A 20,140-nucleotide genomic window follows, 5' to 3' on the forward strand; every position below is an offset into this window, starting at 1 on the left:
CCAGAGAGTTGGAGAATTAGTAGGGGTGGGGACCCCCCCCAGCTGGTGTCAGGTGTTGTGAGCAGAAATGGATCCTAGAGGGCAACTTGGCAATATGTATTAAGTGCCTTAGAAATGTTCCTGCCCTTTGACCCAGCAGTTCCATTCCTGGGATATCATCTTAAGGAAATGAGCATCAACACACGTGAAAATTTCCATACACGAATTTCCAAGGCAGCATTATCTAAGAGCAGAAACGATCTCAACGTCCCACCCTCGGAGCGTGGTGAGCCCAGTTGCGCTGTAGGCATATTACGGAACGCCATGTGGCCATCAGAAGTGATGCTCTAAAGACGAATACACTATATGGAAGATCGAGATGGTTGTGTGTTAAATGGAAAAAAACGTGCAAAGCTATAAAGAGTGCATGATCCAAATGTAATTAAGAATATTTGTATGTAAAAAGTTTGGAATAAAATGCCATAATGTATTATTAGTGGTGGTTATTGCTGGCCGGTGAATTAGATGATTATTTTTTTTCTTTATACATTTAGGGGGCGTTTTCCTGAAGAGCATACATCAGTGTGTAACCTGTGAAATGTTGCATCCCTGTGCGGGTCTAGCTCTGGTCTTTTGACCCCAGAGGTCAAGTCCAGAACCCCCCCAAGAACAGAAAACTTCCCTTCTTCTCTCCTCACTCATGAGCTTGTTGTTTTGTATAAAGACCCTCCGGCCATTCTCACCGTCATACATATTCACATCTAATTTAATGATTTTTCCTTTCAGCCCTGCCTGGAACATTCTGTCCAACACAGGGTGCCCCTGGCTGGGATGGGCTTTCATTGTTAGTGTCTATTCTAATTTGCTTTGCTCTTTTTCTGTTGGGGAATTTTCCATCAGCTTAAGCAACCTGGCGTGCTAAAATAAATTCTGCTTTATCTGCGAAGGTGTAAATTTGGGGACAGATAAACTCTGTGCCAGCTCCTAAACCCTTACAAATGGCCCTAACTTTTTGACTGCCTCGTGCCACCCAATTTTAGGAAAGAAATGATTATCTTTCATGACCTGGGGATATGGAGTCTGTCTAGTTTCACCCCCTCCTGAGTTCCTGAGATACTTTTCTTTCTGAACGCCAGCTAGGGGAGGAGTTGGCTTTGTTTTTTAATGCAAGGTGGCGTTTTGACCATGAGGTAAGGAAAAAGGCCAGACGCATGGGGGTGCTTGAGATACCCAGGATGAGCAATGCCTCGCTGGCCTGCCAGTCTTGAGTGCTTTGAAGGCCCTTGAAGTTTTTCAACACAGGCTCTTGTCTGCTCCCAGGGTTACCAGTGACTCATGGGGAGTCTGGGGCTGGTGCACTTACAGGAGCCCTGCTCAACTCTGTCTTCTAACCTTAGATCACAGAGGCAATTATGCCATCCGGGAGGGATGGTCACTATTGCCAGCCATATCTTTTTGCAGGTGCCGCCCAACAGGGGCCCTTGCCTGCCACCCTCTTGGGAGAGTACATCCCTTCTGCCCCCTCGCCCACGCTGTGCCCCTACCGGAAAGCCCTCTTTGTTGCACTGACTACAGTCCTCAGCCTCCTTCCGGGCTCTCCTAAGGCTCACCTTGTTTGGTTCGAGACAGATTATGCTTAGATCCTGAGATTGCCTTTGCTGATAATTCATTTAATCAGGTTCATTGTGGGAATTATCATTTATAATAGTAATATATCATAAGCCAGTAGCATACAGGAGAATGCCTCCTAAGTAGCCAATAAAGGAATAGCCTTCTTCAGGCTAGGGAGAGATTATTGACGTTATTGTTCAGGCCAAGGGGAGAGGAAAGAAAGAAAGCCCGAAGTTGGAGGTGTGCCTTTCTATGAGTTGGTTCTTGGTAGAGTCCGTCCTTCCTACTAAAAGTTGGGTACCAGCTGCCGGCTTAGGTCGTTCACTGCTGGGGCAGGGAGGTAGGAGGTGACGGTACCTGTGTTGGCTGCAAGGTTGGCTTTTGGCAAGGTTTTGTTGGCTCTGAAGATGGTTTTACTCCAGGGACAGTTACGTGGCTTGTACCGCTGACTGTGGGGAGACGTTCCGTCTCTTCCTGAGATTGCTGCACAGTTTAAGCACCACCGCCAACCAAGATGAGCCTGGCACAGCAAGAGCAAGTGTGTGGCAGGGTCTTTGGAGAGCCATTTAGATCGGCGAAGAGTGGCCTTGCCCAGACCAAATGCTCTCACGTTGCTGGGTGCACCTCCTGGTTTTTGAAATGGAAAAGCCCATCACGTGATGGGCACCGTTGCCGTCACAGTGGTGTCAAGGACACAGTGGTCCCCTCTACTTCAGGTGCGAGAGTTGGATAAGAAGGTCCTCAAATCCACCTTCAGCACAATGTCACCAAAACACGTTATTCAGAACAAATTCAAACCACAAATAAGCTTTCGACACATGGATTTGCGATCATAACGCATCAGTAGGCAGCACACCTCCTCCCCCATGTAATTGCCAGGTGTTTTCTTTAAAAAAACTTTTTTTAATGTTTATTTATTTTTGAGAGAGAGAGAGAGAGAGAGAGAACATGAACAGGGGAGGAGCAGAGAGATAGGGAGACACAGAGCCCGACGCGGGGCTCGAACTCACGTGGGATCGTGACCTGAGCTGAAGTCGGACACTTGACCCACGGAGCCACCCAGGCGCCCCTACCAGGTGTTTTCTATTTCAACGTCTCTCTCCTATCTCCTGGGCACTCTCTTTTTCCTTGGGTACACCTTGCATTCTTTCAGCCTCCTTTGTGAAACAGGACTCCACTTAAACAGATAAAGAACAGAGAAATAGAGAAATGCCTCCAGGGTTGGGACCCCTCTTAGTAGTGTTCCTTACCATCTGCGTCTGTGCAAGTAGCACAGAATGAACGATCACATTGTCGAAACGGATGGAGTCGCACCTCCAACAGCAAATAACCTAGGAGTGAGGATCCTTTAGCCCTTTGAAGAGAGTACCACGAAAAAACAATCCAGCTTAACAAAGGGCATTATACAAAGCAGCACGGAGCCCCATCCTGGCCCCCGTCTCTGTGGCCTGTCCCCTCACTATTATGAAATGCGGGCACACTTCTGACCCCACTTCCTCCTGGCACATGGGTCCTCCTTGAGGACCCCGCCCCCCTGGCTGTCGGAGGCCTCACCCCCGTGTTCCCTGCTTATTGAAACCAATTAGTTGTATTTGTGGACTGATTGAACAGAATTAAATTGGAACTCATTCACGCTAAAACCCGCACTGGGATCGAACCAGCGTTTTATGGGCAATTATGGTCATTCTGTTCCCACTTTCCGTTCTGGTTGGGTACCCAGCATTACTGTCAGCAATAGCTGGTCCCATATGGCCAAATGCTCACCAGACCTGGCTGCCTGGCCACGTCTCACGGTCCTGTACGCCGTGTGACCAAAACGCCCCTTCCCTTCCCTCTCTGCAAGTGTGTGCCTCCTCCTGAATTCTCTCTCGGTTAATGTGATCGGTCCTCACCCCATCAGGCCAACCAGAAACCCCAGCATCATCCTCAACGCTCCCTCTCCTAGACCCCGGACTCCCGAGCCCTCCCGCCTGACCACGCAGAAAAGCCTCAGACCCTGTTAGCAGCGCTGTGGGGGTAAGCCCAGCTTCCTCACCTTCCCGTGGACTGTGGTGAGTCCTTCCAGTAAGGCCCCCGCTTCTCACCTCCCAGCCACCCCGATGCCGGAACCCTTGGTTTAAAAACCAGTCTAGGGGCGCCTGGGTGGCTCAGTCAGTTAAGCGGTCAACTTTGGCTCAGGTCATGATCTCGCGGTCCGTGAGTTCGAGCCCCGCGTCGGGCTCTGTGCTGACAGCTCAGAGCCTGGAGCCTGTTTCAGATTCTGTGTCTCCCTCCTTCTCTGACCCTCCCCTGTTCATGCTCTCTCTCTGTCTCAAAAATAAATAAATGTTAAAAAAAAAAAATTAAAAAAAAAAAAACCAGTCTGATCCCGGGGCGCCAGGGTGGCTCAGTCGGTTAAGTGTCCAACTTTGGCTCAGGTCATGATCTCACGGTTCGTGATCTGGAGTCCCGTGGGCTGGCAGCACAGAGCCCGCTTCGTATCCTCTGTCCCCATCCTGTCCCCACTCTCTCTGCCCCTCCCCTGCTCACGCGCGCGCACACACACACACACACACACACACACACACTCACTCTCTCTCTCTCTCTCTCTTAAAAATAAACATTAAAAAAATCAATCTGATCCTTTCCTTGATTGATTGATTGATTGATTGATTGGATTTATAACCACTGAGGACTCCCTGTGGCCTACAGCAGGGCTTGACAAATTTTAACCATAAAAGGCCAAAGTGTGAGTATTTCAGGCGTCATGGGCCAAACCGTCGCTGTCACGACGTCTCAATTTTACAGGTGTAGTGCGGAAGCAGTAGGGTGTGTAAATGAGCAAGCATGGATGCATTCCAGAAAAACCCCACTTTATTTACCAAACAGGTAAATAAAGTGGGGCCACATTTGGCCACAGGCCACCATTTGCCAACCCCCGGTTTGCAGGGTAAAGGTCACATGGCTCCCAAGGCCCTTTGCCATCTCGTCCTCGTGCACTTCCTCCCCTCATCTCTCTCTTTTTTTTTAATGTTTATTTATTTTTGAGACAGAGAGAGACAGAGCATCAACGAGGGAGGGTCAGAGAGAGGGAGACAGAATCCGAAGCAGGCTCCAGGCTCCGAGCAGTCAGCACGGAGCCCGACGCAGGGCTTGAACTCACGGACCGTGAGATCGTGACCTGAGCCAAAGTCGGATGCTCAACTGACTGAGCCACCCAGGCGCCCAGTCTCCCCTCATCTCTTAATGCCAAAGGATTCCGGTGTGACCCTTCCATAGGGTCATCTCTCTTGTATGGAAGGACGTCCATGGGGTTTTGTGTGGACTCCGATTCCTGCTCTTGTCATTCTCTGGTATGAAGATCCCGTTACCTCTCGGTCTAGACTAGACTAGACCAACTAGACTATAATCTTCTCATAGCTTGGAAAGTTTCTTTTGCCACCCAACTGTTCCAGCACAGCATATGGCCTGTAATAAGTAAACAGCAACTCTTCATTGAATGAATGGCTGTATTAATCACCTCTAAGTATTCATTCGTCCTTCTCAGAGAAGGTACAAATCCTTCTAAATCTCTTTTCTCATTGACCCAGTCCCTGTCCTATTAATTTTCCTGAATAAAGACCACGAGGCTCCGATCGTGTATTTTCTGGTACACTTCTGTGGGTGTTTAATAATTGCCATGCTGAACTGCATGTCTGTGGTTCTGCCATTTCTCAGTGACCTCTATCAACAGAACACATCTTGTTCATTAACAGAGTGATCGCTTCTTGTGGCTGAAGCCCATATTCTTCCTAGAGACACATGTCTGTGGAGACTAAACAGATTTCGCATCTAGCAGGGATTGAGATAGGAAAAAGTATTGTTCTTCATTACCGAGTTGAGTTTGCAAATTAGCGCTGTGAATTTCAGCTGCTTCTTCAAGGCCAGGACGCTAGCCGACGACTGTTGACTCTGGCTGGATGTCATCTCATGCACACTTTATTGGACTGACCTGACTGATGAATCCGTTCTGTATGATAGCCCGGTCTCTGCCATTGTTTTTGCCCGAACTGGCTATGTCCCTAGGGAGCGTCATGGACCCAAAGCCTGGTTCTTAGGGATACAGGTGGTCCCAGTGGTCGCTCTGATATTTTTAAGAAAATACACTTGCTGGTGTAATGAGAAGTAAATCTTTTGGGCTCTAGGGCAGCGTGCTTTCTAGTCAAGCCCTTGCTCGGCCCCAGGACGTCAGGGTAGAGAGGCACTTAAACCACGGCCACTTTCATACACCACAAACTGGCAGTGGGACAGGCTCTCGTCACCGCCACTGTCCCCTCTACTGTGGCCTGCAAAGGCATCTTGGAGGCAGAAGAATCACATACCGTTGCCTGATGTGCACGTATTGTGTGAGCATGAAATGTACTTAAAGACCAAAAGCACAGCACGCTTATGTAACCCTGAAGCACCAGGGACTTTAGCCCAGAGAGGGGATAAATTCCAGGGAAAAGTGTTCCGCATTACTGGGTTGTTCCTGCAACTTGATCTGTGGTCCCCACTTCCCAAGGATGTGGCCAGTGGCCAGAGCCCCTTCGTGTTGCCAGCAGCCTGCCCTGTAGCCACAGGCAGGGGGATCCGGCCTGCTTCCGTGTCTCCGCTGGTTTTATGGGCATATTTCTCGCACCCTGTTCTGCTATTAAAAATAAAAATAAAACGAGGCACACATCACATGTCTCCGGCTGCAAGACCCATTTCCTTCTAATAAGCTTCTCGTTTGCCTGGGCTTTCCCTACCCTGGAAAGATTAAATCTCCAGAGGCTCCTATGATGGATTTCTAGTTTTGTACTTTTTTTTTTTTTTTGTCCCTGTTATTTTGAAAGCAAATGAAGTTAGTGAGCTTTGTCTGCCTTTGCAGACACACTCTCTCTCTCTCTCTCTCTCTCTCTCTCTCTCTCTCTACCCAGGAGCCAGGAGCAGATATTCTGGGCAAACAGAATTACAGCTTTGTCCCACTTACTAGGGGCCACAGAAAACAGAACTCTGAGCTGATGTGTACCTGCGCGGTGCTGGAGTAGGGCTAGAGCAGGGCTGGCCTGGTTATCCACGACAGAACAGCAAACCGTGGGGGTTCGAGGACTTGGGGAAGCGTGTCCCTTCACAGGGCAGTTCCAGGATGGACGCTGTCCGACTCCAGCAGCCCAAGGGGGAGGCAGCTGTAGAGCAGCCCGGGCAGTGAGGTGGGGGTCAGGAGGCCCTCATTTCCAGGTCGAGTTCACAAACATCCCTGGTCCGGCCTCTCCGGGGTGTCCCGTGTAGGGATACAGGCCAGTTCGTTTGTAAGATCTAGGACATACAGGGGATCCCAGGAAAGAGGCCAAGCCCTGTAATGGCCAGGGAGCTCACGACTGAGTCAGACGGAGGAGAAGTGGAGATATGACTCGGGAAAGGAGAACAGGGGGCAGAGGTCAGGCGGAAGCCGGCCATCCAGATGGCCCGCCTAGGACCCTGGCCTCTTCTTTGACTCCAGCCTGGGCCCCTGTCATCATCTGACATTTTCTACTGCCGCATGCTTTGTGCCAGTTCTGAAAGTAGAGGCCTGATGTAGAGGCTAGCACCCAACCCATTTTTCAGAAGGGGGGATTGAGGCTGAGGGAGCAGCCCGCCCCCGCTGCAGGGCAGGGTCAGGCTGACTTCCTGGTGGGCTGACTCCCACCTTGGGAGCCCCTGCGTCTGCATCCTCCTGCCCTTGGCATCTGGGCTCAGGCCATATGAGGCCGTGGTCTCCGCCCCGCTGTCCTTGAGTGCTGAGTGCCATGACCTCAAGCTGAGCAGTGGCTCTGAGCTCTTTCCGGGCCACCTGGGACTTGGTAGGAAAACATATGGCTGCCTTAGGGAATCTTGGGCATGTTTCATTGGTGAGAAAAGCCTAAAAGTGCAGACAAACCCCTTGATTCAGAATTTGGACCAGACTGAAATTTTTTCTTTATCCTCAATGGAAAAAAAGAGGGGCGTTTGAACAGCAGATTAATAGGGTATGAAGGAGAACACAGGCTTCCTGTTCTTCTCTTAAACACTTTAACAATGTCCACAGATCCCCAGAAAAGGTCTGGAAGGACCTTAGGGATCCTCGTGGCCAACCCAGCTCATTTTACACATGAGCAATCTGAGGCCTCAGGGTTTGGCTGTGGACCTAATTAGCTAATGCGCCTGGCCAGGAGCCTAGGGTCCCGGCGCACAGGCTGGTCTTCTGTCTGCTGGAGCCCACACCTATTCTCAGAAAGCATTCAGCAGGCAGAATTCGTACCGATGGTGAATCTGCTGCTGACATGGGATCCTTACTTGTGCAGGGAGGATCCACCATTGGACACCTGTCTGGGTAGCGCCCCCTTCAGGGTGTGGGTGGGAGTCCGAAGACGGATGACCACCACCGCCCCCCCCCCCCCTCCCCCGCGACCAGTAGCAGACAGGGAGAGAACATTGGCCATGGTGGGCAAAGATGTTTTTGTGGGAGGCCTGACACGATTTGGGCAGGTAAAGAGGAAGACAGGGCATTTCAGGTGGAAATACCGGCTGGGACAGTGCAGCAGGTGGAAAACGGGGCCCTGGAGGTACCAGGCCCTCATCCTTGAGCCTGTAAATATTTCCTGGGAAAAAAAAAGGCTTTTGCAGATGTTAAGTTGAGGACCTTGCGGTGAGGAGCTTATCCTGGATTACCTGGGAGGGCCCCAGATGCCGTCATGAGTGTCCTGATAAGTGAGAGGCAGGGGAAGATGGGAGACAGCAGAGGAAAAGGTGATGGGGCCATGGAGGCAGAGAGATTGGAGTGCCCTGGCCACAAGCCGAGGAACAAGAGGCAGCCGCCAAGAGCTGGAAGAGGCAAGGGACAGATTCTGCCCTAAGAGACCACAGCCCCGTCCACGCCTTGATTTTGGTCCAGTGGTACTGATTTCGTGCTTCTGGCTTCCAGATGCTTCGAGAATAAATTTCTGTTGTTGTAAGCCGCCACGTTTGTGGTGATTTGTGACAGCAGCCGCAGGAAATTGGTACCAACGGGAAGGGACGAAGCTTGTTTGGGTGAGGGTGTGGTTCAAGGTATTTGCCAGGGGCACGGCCAGATATTTAGAGAGGTATTTAGTGGGTAAAGGGGTTAGGGCCGGTGTCTCGTGTTAGTTGGAGGAATTCCTGCAAGCTTCTGCATGGATCTTTCCCTCCCGACTGGAGCGTAGGGTTCTGGAGGAGAACCATGGCACCCAACAGATTGTTGTTCGTTCTCTGCGGCACTTAATTCCATGCTCCCTGGGTACAGACAGCCAATACTTGTTGAACAGCATGATGGATGTTGGCAGCTGCCATACCTGGGCTTGCACCGGCTTTATTGATGAGCAGTCAAAGCTGGCCAAGTCTGCTGTTCAGATCCCATTGATGAGCCTGTCCTCTTGAGACCACGGTCTCGAATGAATTCCCTGTGCCCTGCCTCGCGGTGCTAGGATGTGGTGGGATGCACCCAGCCCACCCAGGACTGACGGGCTGCCGGGGCTCTGGAGGGAGGGGCTCTGGGCAGAACGCAGAACAGCTCAGGTTGGGGTCAGAGGACAGGCGATCACCTGCCGAGTGCAGTGGCCTTATTGATAGCAGAGTCCAATTCTCCGCCGGCCTGGAGAGGATGTGATTAAAGATGCCTTTTGGGCCTTTATGACACTCTTATCGATCCGAGGTTGTTTATAGCCATAAAACAGCTGTAAATTAGAGGCATGAGATAAAAACAGAAGGATACTTAACTCCTGTCTTCCTGTGAGGTTGAAAGAGCTCTCTGTACCTCTTCCACAGCGGTAGGGAGCTGAGACACCGGTGGGCAAAGGGGAATCTCTTCTTTCCTGCAAACGAATGGCCCAGGTTAAGAGGCAGCTCTCTCCTCACAGCTGAAACTCAACTGCTCGTTCCTGCTCAGGAAGTGTCCTCGGTTAACACGAGCGTCAACTGGGACCACAGTCCAACTGTGTGCCGACTGCGGGGTTTTAGGATGGTCCGGGCCTTCCGAAGCTGGTTTTCTTTTTCCCCTTCCCTTCCTTATTTCTCATTTCCTTTTCTCTTCCTTTCTGTGTGCTCTTTCTCTTCTTCCTCTCTTTTCTTTTGTCCCTCTTTTGGCTGCTTCTTTTATCTGATTAAACGGTTCTGACCTATTGCTATTCGTAAAGCAGTTAGGAGTGTTCAGCGGGGTATCGCCAATCATTTCAGCGCAAGAGACCAAGACGTGTGACCGTTGGACCTTCTTTGCTTTCCCCTTGTAGAGATCCGAGAGGCCTTTCGGGTTCTGGACCGAGATGGGAACGGCTTCATCTCCAAGCAGGAGCTAGGAATGGCCATGCGCTCTTTGGGGTACATGCCGAGTGAGGTGGAACTGGCCATCATCATGCAGCGCCTGGACATGGACGGTGAGACCCCGGCACGCGGCATGGCCCCCGAGATGAGCCCCAGCTTGTCAGCGAGACTCCCCACCCCCCCCCCCCGCCCCCAAGCTTATTCATTTGTTTTGAGACACAAAGAGAGTGTGAGCAGGGGAGGGGCAGAGAGAGGGGGAGAGAAGGAGAATCCCAAGCAGGCTCCAAACTGTCAGCGCAGAGCCCCACCCGGGTCTTGAACTCATGAATTGTGAGATCGTGACCGGAGGCGAAATCAAGAGTTGGACCCTTAACTGGCTGAGCCACCCGGGTGCCCCAGCGAGACCTTGGTGTTAAAGGGCCTTGCACTTGGGGTCAGAAGGCTTGGGCTCATGTCTCAGTTTACATTTGAGGGCTAGATTAGGGTTTTTCAAACAATATTCCGTGGGGTCCCAAGGCCCTGCAGAGGTGGTTCTGGGGCCACTGGCAGGGCACGGTGAAGAAGGAGGCTGGGCGAGTGGAACAGCCACCATAATTCTCTCCACCTCCCCTCCCTCTCTTTTAAATAGCGTTACTGAGCCAGAACTCACATGCCATAACACTCACCCATTGAAATTGTGTGAACCAGTGGCTTTTAGTGTATTCGCAGATTTGGGTAACCAACGCCATGATCAATTTTAGGACATTTTCACCACTCCGAAAAGAAGCTCTGCATTTTAGCTGCCACCTCTCAATCCCTCTATCACCCAAGCCCTAGGCAACCACTAATCTACTGGTCTCTGTGGATGTGCCTCTCTGGACATGTCATATCAATGGAATCCTACAACATACGGTCCTTTGTGACTGGCCGCTCTTACTTAGCATAATGTTCGTAAGGTTTATCCATATTGTAGCATGTATTAGGACATTTTTTTTTCTTTTTTACGGCCAAATCATGTGCCGTTGTCTGGGAATAACAGCTCTTTCCTATCTGCTTTACTTACTGGGTTTCTACATACAACCTCACGGGGACGGGGGCGGGTGGGGGAGTGAGGTTTCACTGTACTTTCAAAAAGTTCTAAAAAAACAACACCTGACATCTTTGAGGTTCTTTCCTCGTCTAAAACCCGGAGGCTACCCCAAACCTGTTGTGACCCTCCCGACATTCAGATTCTGCCTTGACTGAAGGTCCAGGAAAAAGCCTTCTTTTTATTTTTTTTTCAACACACTCCCCCCCCTCTGAAAAGCAGCTTGATCCCGGGCCTCAGGGGTCCAGCGTGGTGGGCATTGGGACTCTCAGGTAGAGCATGAAGCGTGTAAGTGAAAAAAAGGAAGCAGGGGATGATGGGGTCAGGAAGTCCTTTGAAGGAAAGGACCATGGGAGGGAGATGTTTGCTTGGCCTGCAGGCTGATTGGAAGAAACCGCTCGGTCCTGTTACTTTGCTGGAGTTGCCGGAAGGATGATAATAAGGGTGGCCATATGGCGAATGAACCCCAGCGCCAACCACGAAGCGCAGCTGTGACCATTTATTTTCTGGTTCAGGAAAGAGATGTTTCATCAGGGGTGTTCAGCGGTATGAGCAGTCCCAGCCTTGTCCTTAACGGCTCTGATTGATTGTGATTCACCATGTCTTTGCAGGCCTGATTTGACCTTGCTTTATATTTAGCTGCTTGCTTTAGATATTTCTGAAAAGCCGGAGCGAAGCACATATCGTATAGCAAAGTCTGTTTCCGTTGACCCCCATCATCATTTCGGAGATACATTTCCAGAAAAAGTTTCCTTCTTAAAATAATAGAGATCTTAATTTATACCTCTGTTCGTGGAACGAAGATTTTGCGCTTTTGAGTCTCTGCCCACAACTCGTATAACAAAACCTAAGTGGAATGGACTAAAAGCAAATGGAATTAGTTACATTTAATAAAAAAAAAAAAAAAAAAAAAAAAACAACAAAAAAAAACGAGCCAGGGCTATTGGGGGTGAGTTACTCCGATGAAATCGTGGGGTCTGCCTCAAAGTTCTTTCCAGTTCTTTGTGTATTCAGTCATCAGATCTCTCAGCTCACAGGGAGTTTTTACATTGTTGCAAATCTTCCCTGATTCCTCGAGGTCTTGGAGTCCCGAGGGATCTTGTGCACCCGTGGCAAATTTCCGTTCGGTTTAAGAGCTTTCAAGTGTCACCAACTTACCACTCATCTTACTCAAAGGAATGCCGAAGGAAGAACTTCCCAGAAGTTAAAAGAACTTGACAGTTCTCTTGCAGAGAATTTCTGTTAGTTCCTTTAACAAAAGCTGAGGCCATCAGCTGCTTTGCAGTCACTCCATCAGGTAAAGACACATTTTTTTTTTTTACTTTTTTTTAATATTTATTTATTTTTGAGAGAGAGAGAGAGAGTGCAAGGGCAGAGAGAGAGAGGAGGACAGAGAATCTGAAGCAGGCTCTGTGCCGACAGCAGAGAGCCCGACTTGGGGCTCAAACTCATGAACCTTGAGATCATGACCTGAGCCACCCAGGCGCCCCACATTTCTTTACATTTGAAGCTCAGCTTCTTCGAGGTTCTGTTTTGTTGCCCACACAAGCTTTAATACAGAAGGTATGAAGACAGGGCAGCCGTGCACAGAGAAGGAACTTTCTACCCAGTTTATTAATTGCCTAAGCGTGAAAAGAACTAAGTGATAGATGCCCAGTCTGAGACTGAACCGTGTCTTTACGAGTTCTGCAAATGACGCTGGTAAGTGACATTTCTGGGGTACTGCATTCTGGATATGGATGGACTGTTTTTCAGTGTCTTTCTCTGAAACGGGCCTTTTGAGCTTCTGTTAAAACAAACAAACAAAAAAATAGGTCCTAATTATATCCTTCCTTTCTAGCTTCTGTAACTGGGAGTTCTCCACGGAGATTCAGCCTTACTGAATTAAGTTATTCTCTGGCACGAAACTTCTGGCGTGGCAGAAATTTTTATGGGGATAATGCCAAAAACACGGGGTGTCTGGGCTGGAGCCTAAGCTCCATGCTTAGCTTGTAAGATGATGGTGCCTCCGGGCCCGCAGACCCCGGTGTCCCCGGGCAGCGGGAGAGGGGGCAGTGCCTCCGTCCGTGCAAGCTGGCCGTGATTAGGAGCGGGTCTGGCCCACACACCGCTCTTCTCTTTCTGGGGTCCCTGCCGGTCTGCCCGACGGTGAGGTCATACCTTCGGCACAAGGCCCGGCTGGAGTAGCCTAAGTGTGTCTGTGCAACCCAATTTGACACATGAGGCTTTCATTAGGTGGTTCCTCAGGAGTGGGGTGCCTTGCCGCCTAAGCGTGTAATAGCAAGCTCCCTGGATTAGGCAGCTCGGCGGGATTTCCTGGACACAGAGCCCGCAGCCAGACAGCTGCAGCCTGTGTGTGTGGAGCTGGTTTTCCAGAGGACACCGTGGAAGGCAGGCTGCAGGGTCTGGGATTGCTGTCTGGGCCTGTGGCCAATTTGCATTCAGTGCTGCCCCCGCGTGTGTGTGCGTGCACACGCGTGTGTGCGCCGTGAGGGCAGATGTGCTCAGAGTTAAGTAAACAGAAAACCAGAATTTGCGCCTGCTGCCCATTGCTTCCTCTTTGGCCCTTGACTGCAGAGGCTCTTTCTCGCCACTTTGACTCCATTCCACACCCCCTGGTGCTCGCGGTTCTTCTTCCGTTTTATCAGCCTCTGCAGCCGAGGGGACTTTTGCCCGAACGCCAGCTGGGAACCAGAATCCGCCTTTCCTGGATGCTTTTGGCCAGGATCTCCCCTTCAGCCCAGAAACTGCAAGCCTGCAGAACTCGCAATGCAGCCCCTGGAGGCATTTAATTAAGCCCAGCGCCCTAAGGCCTGCCTCGCATGTGGGGGAAGCAACTTCTCTCCATTGCCTCTTGCTACTGGTCATGTGCCGTCTTTGGAAGAATTGACAAATTAGTCACCCCAAAAAGTATCTGCACCCAAAAACAGTATCTGCAAAGGTTACCACTTTCATAGAAGCGGGTTGAGAAAGGCTGCTTGAAAAGGACTCGGGTTTTCTGCCACGACCCGTCTGTTCCTCGCACCTCTGCGTTTCCCACGGTGGCTCCAGGGGCCCCTCCGAGCCTGCAGCCTCCTTCACAGGGGAATAAGGCCCTGGTGTCTTCAAGTCCCAAGGGCTAGTTTTGACTGCTCTCCAGATTTTAATAGTTTCACCAGCCACACCCATGTGGCCATCTGGAATGAATCCCGCTAGCTTTGCACACAGTTTCCCAAAAGCAGTCAAACCAGAAGACATTTTCGGCCACTTGGGGCCTCTGCAAGGGCCCCACTCGCGGGTGCTGATGCCGACCTCTCCCCCTGCAAGCTTTCCTTGGGGGCTCCTGCCCTTACAGAACAGAAGGCCCTCTTTTGAAACCAAGGTAGACCTTGCCTTCTTTCTCCTCGATTTCCTTTCTGCCTCTTGAAGGTGCAGAATGTCAGGAAGTTCCAGCAAATGTGGGCTTTTGAAATGACTTCCTATCTCTTAACGGGTTCGTAGTTTGCTTTTAGGCCCACCTCTGTCTGGAGAGTGAATTTGACCCCGTTTAGCTTGACCTTGAAAAGATTTATCTGGCGGCTGCTGTGTGTGAACTTGCTTATTTCTGTGGTTGGCCAAGTTCACTTTGGTTCATTTTGAGACAAGTCACTGAACTGCAAAGAACAAAACCGTGGCCGGAGTCACGTGGCACCATTAGCAATGGGCCTGTTGTGCCCACACCTTCACATGCACGTCTTCCCCACCTCGGCTGCCTGTTCCTTACAGGTATGTCCTTTGCCGATTAGTCACGATCATGACCTCTCTTGTGACCATTTGCGATCTCCTAGAAGGCGAAAGTGGAAGCCTAATTCGGAGGAGCGCTCACGTCTGCCTCACATTCATGCAAGTCTGGTACTGGTTTGGATGCTCTGGGACTGCCGTGAGCTAGAATGCACGCTTGTTTCCTGTGTGTGAGGGAGGATGCTTGCCCACAGGCTGCATGAGTGAAGCAGAAGGCGTATAGTGGGGCGGAGGGACACTTGGGTCTTTGTAGCCCCAAGGTCCTGAACCTGATGCACATCAGAAAACACCTGGGGGGCGTGTTAAAAAACAGACCAGTAGAGTCAGACTCACAGCAGGGTCCAGAAGCCTGCAACCTTCTTTAACATCTCATCAAGTTACAGACAGCAGTGTGTCCACTGACATAACCAGGGGACTTTGGACCCAAGGAAAAATCTAAAGCTGTGAGCACTTGTCTGAGCAAGAAGGTCTAAGTTAGAGGTAAATGCCTGTAAGGCAGAGGAGATTTTTCCTTTGGGAATTTGACGAAGGACGAGGACAGTCTGTGGTAGGCCAGCCCTGCCTGAAGGCAGGAATCCCTCCCAGACAGACCTCACTCCTCCGGATGCCCCAGCTTTCTCCCTCCTCCGTCGGCGGGCCAGGGACCTGCAGACTAGGCATCACCTGGGAGCTTGCTTAAAATGCCAAAGCTCATTTCCACCCCAGATCTGCTGATTCAGAGCCTGCATTTTTTAAAGTTATTTACTTATTTTGAGAGAGAGAGCAAGCGAGCTCACATGGGGGAGGGACAGAGAGAGGGAGAGAGAGAGAGAGAGAGAGAGAGAGAGAGAGAGAGAGAGAGAGAGAATCCCAAGCAGGCTCTGTACTCATGTGGGGGCTCATAGTCACTAACAGTGAGATCATGACCTGAGCTGAAATCAGGAGTCAGACGTGTAAGTTGGACTGAGCCACCCAGGTGCCCCAAGAGCCTGAATTTTAACCAAAGTCCCAGGTTATACATATAGGCAGGAAAGTTTGAGAAGTGCTAGTCTAAGGCACAACTTTGAGAAGGTGTTTCCTTATTTGAGGTTATCTCCGTGGAGTGAGGCCCCTCCCCAGTCTCCTGCCAGAAACTCGCCGCCCAGGGATTCGCAACTTACAAACTGGAAGTAATTCACAAAGCCAAAGTCCTGGCGGAGGTCAGTTACAGGAATATATCCAAATATTTGCCTTTGTGAATACTCACAAATAGCATCAAACTATTATATATGTCACTCCTTGTCAGTGCATTATTGCTGAATGTACTTGGATCTTGCCATGGTTAAGTCTTAGCTGGGTAAGGATAACGATGACCAACATTTATGTAAGCTCACCATGTCCCCAATAACAGCAGAATAACACAGGTGCAGTCTTTACCTTGACCACACACTGTTATAGGCTTTATTAACTTTTTAACTTTATTAACTTCTTTGTTCTCCTATCATAGGTACTAAGTAGTAGGATTCTCATTTTTGTAGATGACAAAAATGAAGTAAGTAACTTGCCTGGTTCATGTTGCTGGTCAGACCATATGAATTTAAGGTCTTAACCACATATCTTGTAGATACATTATTTGTGTGTGTGTGTGTGTGTGATTTTAGTAGGTATAGGTCACTTAGGGTGACAGGGCATTGAAGCGGTGACTAAACAGGACACACACATACACACGTACCCCAGGGTCATGACGTCACCTAGGTATTTCAGACCTATAGGTGAATGTGTTGGTTACCAATTACTGTTCCAGATAGTCTCCTGCTGTCACCTTTGGATGGATGACAAGCTCCAGCCACTTCCGAGGTTATGCTGGTAGGAGTCAAGCCTGACCCTAGAACAGAGTCTATGAATTGAAGGATGGTTGCTCGTTGCTTTAATGAGGGGAATCCTTTTTAGGTCCTCTGGGGATATATAGTTGGGGTAGATGTTCATGAAAAATCAACTTCAAGCTTCCTGACTCTGGGAGCAATTCCTTCTTCTGTGTTATGCCAGGGAAAGTGTACCATCTTAAACGTATTGATAGTTGGCCATATTGAATCCAACCTTCAGCCAGAGATCAGACTGTCTGAGCCACTTCTAACTACCCAAACCAAGGTAATAAAAACAATTTCTGGTAATGAGTACCCATTTCAGTAAGAGCATCCTCAGCTGATATTATATTATCTTTCCTTTGTTTTAGAGCCCTGGAATCCAGTGTTAACACTGATAGAAATTACCAGCATCTCACCTCTCTGTGTTCTCTCCTACCGGACTTGAAACTTCTCCTGGGACATGTCCGATCTGATCGTAATCATGGGTGTAAAGGCAGCAAAATTCGGTGGGAGTAGATCTTGAAAATAGGCATCCCCCTTCAAGGCAGCCACTGCAGCTGTGTTTCTTCCAGGTCTTCAAGCTGGTCTTGTCTGACCTCAGGGAGATCTCAGAGAGGACACGAGGGAGACTCGGGCATTCTGTATTCTGAATCCACCCAGAGATCCCCATTCCAAGTCTTAGATCGCACTCCTTTCCTTCCGATCAGTGCCCTAAATTTATTTTACATCAGAGATCTGGGGAGTCCATGATCTCAACTTAACAACTCTACAGACCACACAGTGAACCTTGGGGTCCTGCCTGCAGTTGCCTGAAGCACGTGATTCTTTTGGGGCCACCTTGGAATCACTCTTGTTCCCTGACTGTGACCAGAGCTGAGAGTTTCAAGGTCTGGGCTTGTTTTCTCTCTCAAGGGCGTTCACAAGCAGCCCGCCCTCCACACTCCTTGTAGTCATCATTGCTGCCGTAAAGGTCAAACACAGGAACTACATGGGTCTTCGAAAGCCTTGCTTTCAATAATTATTTTATCCCAAGAAACCACAGATGACATTTAATTAATTATGATGCCACTTCTGTCAAGGATACCCGTATCCCGTTTTTCACTGGCAGGAAGGTCAGCGCTTCATTTAATAATAGAGGTGAGCAAACCAGTCTCAGAATCCCATTTGGGAAGGTTGTTTCTTCCTGGTATACACACTACATCATGAACACAGAAACCGTGTTGGATTTCTAGAGGCAAGAGCATTATGTGGAAGACAAGAACTTGCTACAGTCCTTCATACGTAAATAACATTTCTGTCAGGCAAGGTGTACCGAAAGGAATACGTGAGAGGGCCATCTCAGAACACCCCGACCAGTATTGAGCGTTATTTAATAAGTCGTTCCTGGAGCACCTGGGTGGCTCAGTCGGTTGAACATCCGGCTTCGGCCCAGGTCACGATCTCGCGGTCTGTGAGTTCGAGCCCAGCTTCAGGCTCTGTGCTGACAGCTCAGAGCCTGGAGCCTGCTTCAGATTCTGTGTCTCCCTCTCTCACTGCCCCTCCCCCACTTATGCTCTGTCTCTCTCTCTCTCTCTCTCTCTCTCTCTTTCTCTCTCTGTCAAAAATAAATAAACATTAACAAAATTAAAAAAAAATAAACCAGAAATTAATAAAAGTTTGACTAAGGATCCTACCCATTTGGAATCTAAAAATTAAAAACCAAAAACCCTTCCAACTTAATGAATAATTTCATGAGTTGACTCTTAGAAAAAAATGCAATAAATTGAGAAATATAGCATATTTAATTAAGAATTAAATAGAGTCGCCACTAAAACTGGAATGAAAAAATGTGGGAAATTTAAAAAAGAATACTTGATACAGTTTTGTGAAAATACATTTGAACATCTACACGAAATGGAGATTTTTCTGGAAAATATAAATTCTTGAAATGAAGTCAAGCCCAAGTAAGTAGTCCAACCTGGAAGTTGCCTACTGGCCGGCTTACCAGCCAAATACAGCTTATAGCCCTGTTTTATTGGGCTCACACATCATTTTATAGAGCAGAAAACCTCATGTTAAAAATATGCACTTCTCTGGGGCGCCTTGGTGGCTCAGTTGGGTCAGTGTCCGACGCTTGATTTCAGCTGAAGTCATGATCTCACGGTTCCTGGGATCAAGTCCTGCGTCAGGCTTTGCACTGACAGTACAGAACCTGCTGGGGATTCTCTCTCTCTCTCTCTCTCTCTCTCTCTCTCTCTCAAAATAAATACAAATAAAAAACTTAAAAAATATGCACTTCTCTCTCCTCTTAAAACCTTGGAGAATTTAACAAGACTGGACCGAATTCCTTCACTACAAAAATTTGGTGGAACTGAGTGGCTCTCTCCCTCTAGGCAAGGCAAATGCCACAGTCTCTGCCATTCCTTATAGTCTTACACATGCCTCCTCCCTTTAGATGGACTAGCTCAGGCCCTGTAGGCTTTGGAGTGTGGCACGGTGCCTGAATTTAGGACCAGTGAATGGTGAGGGGATCTTCCACTGCTATGGCAATTCATTCTTCCTTTCCCTTGGTTTTAATTCTACAATGTTTTTGTGTTTGTTTCGTCTTTCTGTGTGTGTTCCCGTGTTCTTTATTTGTTGTCATTTCTAGCAACTTCCGTAGCTGACTTATTTTAATTTTTTTTTATTATTTACTAACTAAGGCAACTAAGGCAGGAAATTTGCCACTGAGAAGAGCTTTAGTAATGTCTCCCAGTTTTATTGTTTCACTGTTTGCTTCACAATATTTTATTGTGTGTTTTCATTCTCTCTGCCACTCTACAGATTCTTTAGGGAAGCGTTTTATGATTTCCAAGTCACTGGAATTTTGAGTTTCTAGTTTACATTTAAATTTTCTAGTTTTATTGCATTGTGGAAAGTAAATATGACCTATTTGGGACGATTTTCTTTGTAACCAAGAATATGAGCTTTTATGAAGGTATCGCCTCTATGGTATGAGGCTTTCGTACGTGCATAGAAGTTACCTTCATATTACCTGTATTTCCTCCACCTGTATTTTTCGTTATTTCATCTGAGATAAGTAACTTTGATGTGTTGAAATCTCCCACTGCTGTTACCTTGTTTCCTTGGTTTACTTCCAAGGAATTTTCATTACGATTTTCAATTCTCTGTCTGCCCTCATAGTAGATTTTATCTTTTATCAACATCAGTGTTCTTTAAACACTTTTAAGTTATGCTTTTGCCTTATGTTGATTTTTGCCGCATAACCTTTTGCCCGTGTTTGCATATCATTTATTGTTAAAGTGTGGTCATTGGGGAACATTCACCACTATTTTAGCTTCTTCCAGGGAACACAGCCTGGTGCACTCCTGCCCTCTCTGTATGAAACCTCTACACAATATATGCCCGGATGTTTTCTTTTTTCTTTTTTCTTTTTTTTTTTAGTATCTGAAGGGCTTTTTTTTTTTAATTTTATTTTTTAAATTGACATCCAAATTAGTATATAGTGCAACAATGATTTCAGGAGTAGGTTCCTTAGTGCTCCTTACCCATTTAGCCCATTCCCCCTCCCACACCCCCTCCAGTAACCCTCAGTTTGTTCTCCATATTTATGAGTCTCTTCTGTTTTGTCCCTCTCCCTGTTTTTATA

At 48.5% G+C, this 20,140-nt stretch overlaps 1 protein-coding gene across 4 annotated transcripts in view; it reads left to right on the plus strand.

Annotated features, from left to right (window-relative positions):
* The window catches only part of CALN1 (calneuron 1), a 520,543-nt gene that overhangs the window by 257,352 nt on the left and 243,051 nt on the right, over positions 1 to 20,140 (plus strand). For all 4 annotated transcript variants that reach the window (XM_053212930.1, XM_053212929.1, XM_053212931.1 and 1 more), the window contains one exon: positions 9,834 to 9,977. In XM_053212930.1, the coding sequence (XP_053068905.1) occupies positions 9,834 to 9,977 (144 nt within the window). The remainder of the gene's footprint in view (positions 1 to 9,833; positions 9,978 to 20,140) is intronic.

This window comes from Acinonyx jubatus, chromosome E3 (genome assembly GCF_027475565.1).
Source record: "Acinonyx jubatus isolate Ajub_Pintada_27869175 chromosome E3, VMU_Ajub_asm_v1.0, whole genome shotgun sequence".
Lineage (NCBI taxonomy): Eukaryota > Metazoa > Chordata > Mammalia > Carnivora > Felidae > Acinonyx > Acinonyx jubatus.